The sequence below is a fragment of the Ctenocephalides felis genome, unplaced genomic scaffold, assembly GCF_003426905.1.
Source record: "Ctenocephalides felis isolate EL2017-DRISC unplaced genomic scaffold, ASM342690v1 CF-g0.4_SCAFFOLD_01886, whole genome shotgun sequence".
In the NCBI taxonomy this organism is placed as follows: domain Eukaryota; kingdom Metazoa; phylum Arthropoda; class Insecta; order Siphonaptera; family Pulicidae; genus Ctenocephalides; species Ctenocephalides felis.
The window spans coordinates 154023769-154026372 of record NW_020538040.1 but is presented as its reverse complement, the minus strand read 5'-3'; the positions used below and the strand labels follow the sequence as shown (position 1 = coordinate 154026372).

The following is a 2604-nucleotide window of genomic DNA, read 5'->3' as shown; positions in this document are numbered from 1 at the left end:
CGCAGTACTACCAACAGCAGCATCAAATGCAGCAGCAACTGCAGCAGAGTCCTAGAGAGAATACGGTGGAGTATAAAAATATGCTTGAGACACCGCTTAACGAAGAATGCTACCAACGAAACACTACAACTAGACAAGAAGACCGTTCAAAAGAATGTCAAGTGCAGCAGCCTTCGATCTTGTCCAGGGAACGTTTATTTCAATGCAGCCGATAATGCACACAACGGTGCACTGCTCTTTTCCCGGTCACTCTGCAGATTAGGTATGTAGGGCAGAAAAGGACACAGATATGTGAGAGGGAGGTCTTGCAAATAATAAGGGAACGTGCCGTACTGTACAGTTGACATACGCCGATTTTATTGTCTCCAGAAAAACTCGCACTTTTAGAGGGACACGCGCTATTTCAAATCATTTTATTTTCAAACTCGCTGCTGAACAGTTCGCAGTCAGTTACATTAATTTTGTTTATTTACTTTTGATAAGTTTTAACAACTGTGTTTCATAACGTTTGTTTGTGTTATGTGAGTGAATTATTTTAAGTGTCATCCAGTAATTTTTAACCAGTGCCAATACTATGAGTTCTACTGCAATGCATCACGCGCCAGTCGATAACTGGAATTATGGAAATGGATACTATCATCAAGGATATCAACAGTATTATCCGCACAGTGAAAATCAATCTGCAAACCAATACCGTGGGTATTCAGATTCGTCTTATCAAACATACAAGTCAATGGGATATGGTATGGGAATGAATAGTTATGCTTATAATAATTATGCGAATCATAGCCCGCAAACGGATAACCGCGGATCATCTCCATATGATTCTCAACATCATGGGTACTCATATAATCAACAATACGCGTCAACGGATTATAATACAGCGTTAATTAGCAATAATAATAATGGAGTGCAATCCGCGGATGCCTATTACATGGAGGCGAAGACGCAGTACTACCAACAGCAGCATCAAATGCAGCAGCAACTGCAGCAGAGTCCTAGAGAGAATACGGTGGAGTATAAAAATATGCTTGAGACACCGCTTAACGAAGAATGCTACCAACGAAACACTACAACTAGACAAGAAGACCGTTCAAAAGAATGTCAAGTGCAGCAGCCTTCGATCTTGTCCAGGGCTCTTCAAGGAGAAACAAGCGCCACTTTGTACAGTAATCGTGGTGGATATTATGGAAAATCAACTGGACCTGAGGCGGGGCGTTCGCCAACTTCGACAAGTTGTGGTCCTGCTGATTCACCCTCGCCTTGTCTCAGTTCTGCTGCGTCATGCGAGAGCAATCTGCAGGCGCCTATAACCAAGATGGCTTCAGGAAATGAGGAGATTGACTGCGACAATATGGCGATGAAATCAGAAACCCGAGCAAAAGATGGTGCATATCTACCCTGGATGAAAGCTGCACCAGGTAATGACATAAACAATAAACATTATCAAAGTTGATCGGATATTTTATAAGTGACTGATCAACTTTTAGAGCTTTTTAATTTTAAATAACATTCTTTGACATGTCATGGTTTTATTATGTAGTCAGATACTAATTAGGCAACATGGACTGACAATCATAAATATAAAACTATTTGTCATTATTTTGTATTACACTGACAATGTTTATAATTTGTTTTTTATTAATTACAGAGACATCTCCTAAAGAATCATCCAAACGTACACGCCAGACCTATACCCGCTACCAAACCCTCGAATTGGAAAAAGAATTTCAAAACAATCGCTATTTGACCAGACGACGACGCATAGAGATAGCTCATGCCCTTTGTTTAACCGAACGCCAAATCAAGATCTGGTTCCAGAATCGTCGCATGAAGGCTAAGAAAACAATAAAATCAGATCAAATTTCATCTCCTACACATATTACAACGGTTGATGATATGAATTCGGATGAATTCATGCACCAGCAGCAGACACCAGTTGGAGAAATATTGCACAACAATCCTGGGATCGGTCCATATGGTATACCAGGTGACGACTTTCTTCCAACCTACCATCATGGTAGAGATTTAGGAATACATCGGGCAGATAGTACGATTCCATCACAGATCGAACATAATGCATTTATGGAACTTGCACGTAGTACGTGTTAGTAGAGATTAAAATATAATGTATTATCTAATAATTTTCAAAATCATATCCAAGGCGTAATCAGTGGTCGTCAAACTGAGTTGTATTGATTTTAGGTTTTACAATTCGCGCTAGATTGCATTCAAAATAGTTTAAATATTAATTTAAAAATAAAAAAGTTCCATAAAACACGTTTACATAAAGATGTCAACAATTTCTTAATATGCTTACACATTATTTATTCTTATCTATTTATTGAATAGATCATTGATATAAATTTAATATTTACTATCGCCATTCATTTCTTCAATGAATTATACACGTATATAATTTAATTAGAAAGATATGATTTTTTACCTGAGCAAAAAAAAACATTCCATTGAATTATTAACCTTTTTATATTTTTATCAGTTGGTAATTAGTCACCAATAATTTTATTTATTATTTTTTATCTAATACTTTTTTTGTATGTAGGAATACATTTGTAAATATGTTTTATTTCATACAAAATAGAT

At 36.9% G+C, this 2604-nt stretch overlaps 1 protein-coding gene across 1 annotated transcript; it reads left to right on the top strand.

The window, feature by feature from the left end:
• The first annotated feature begins 574 nt into the window (after positions 1 to 574).
• Positions 575 to 2159, top strand: LOC113376089 (homeobox protein Hox-A5a-like). The gene is made up of 2 exons (XM_026616016.1): positions 575 to 1421; positions 1652 to 2159. Exons 1-2 carry the CDS (start codon positions 575 to 577, stop codon positions 2110 to 2112), a joined length of 1308 nt encoding a protein of 435 aa, XP_026471801.1. The 3' UTR covers positions 2113 to 2159.
• Positions 2160 to 2604: the final 445 nt, after the last annotated feature.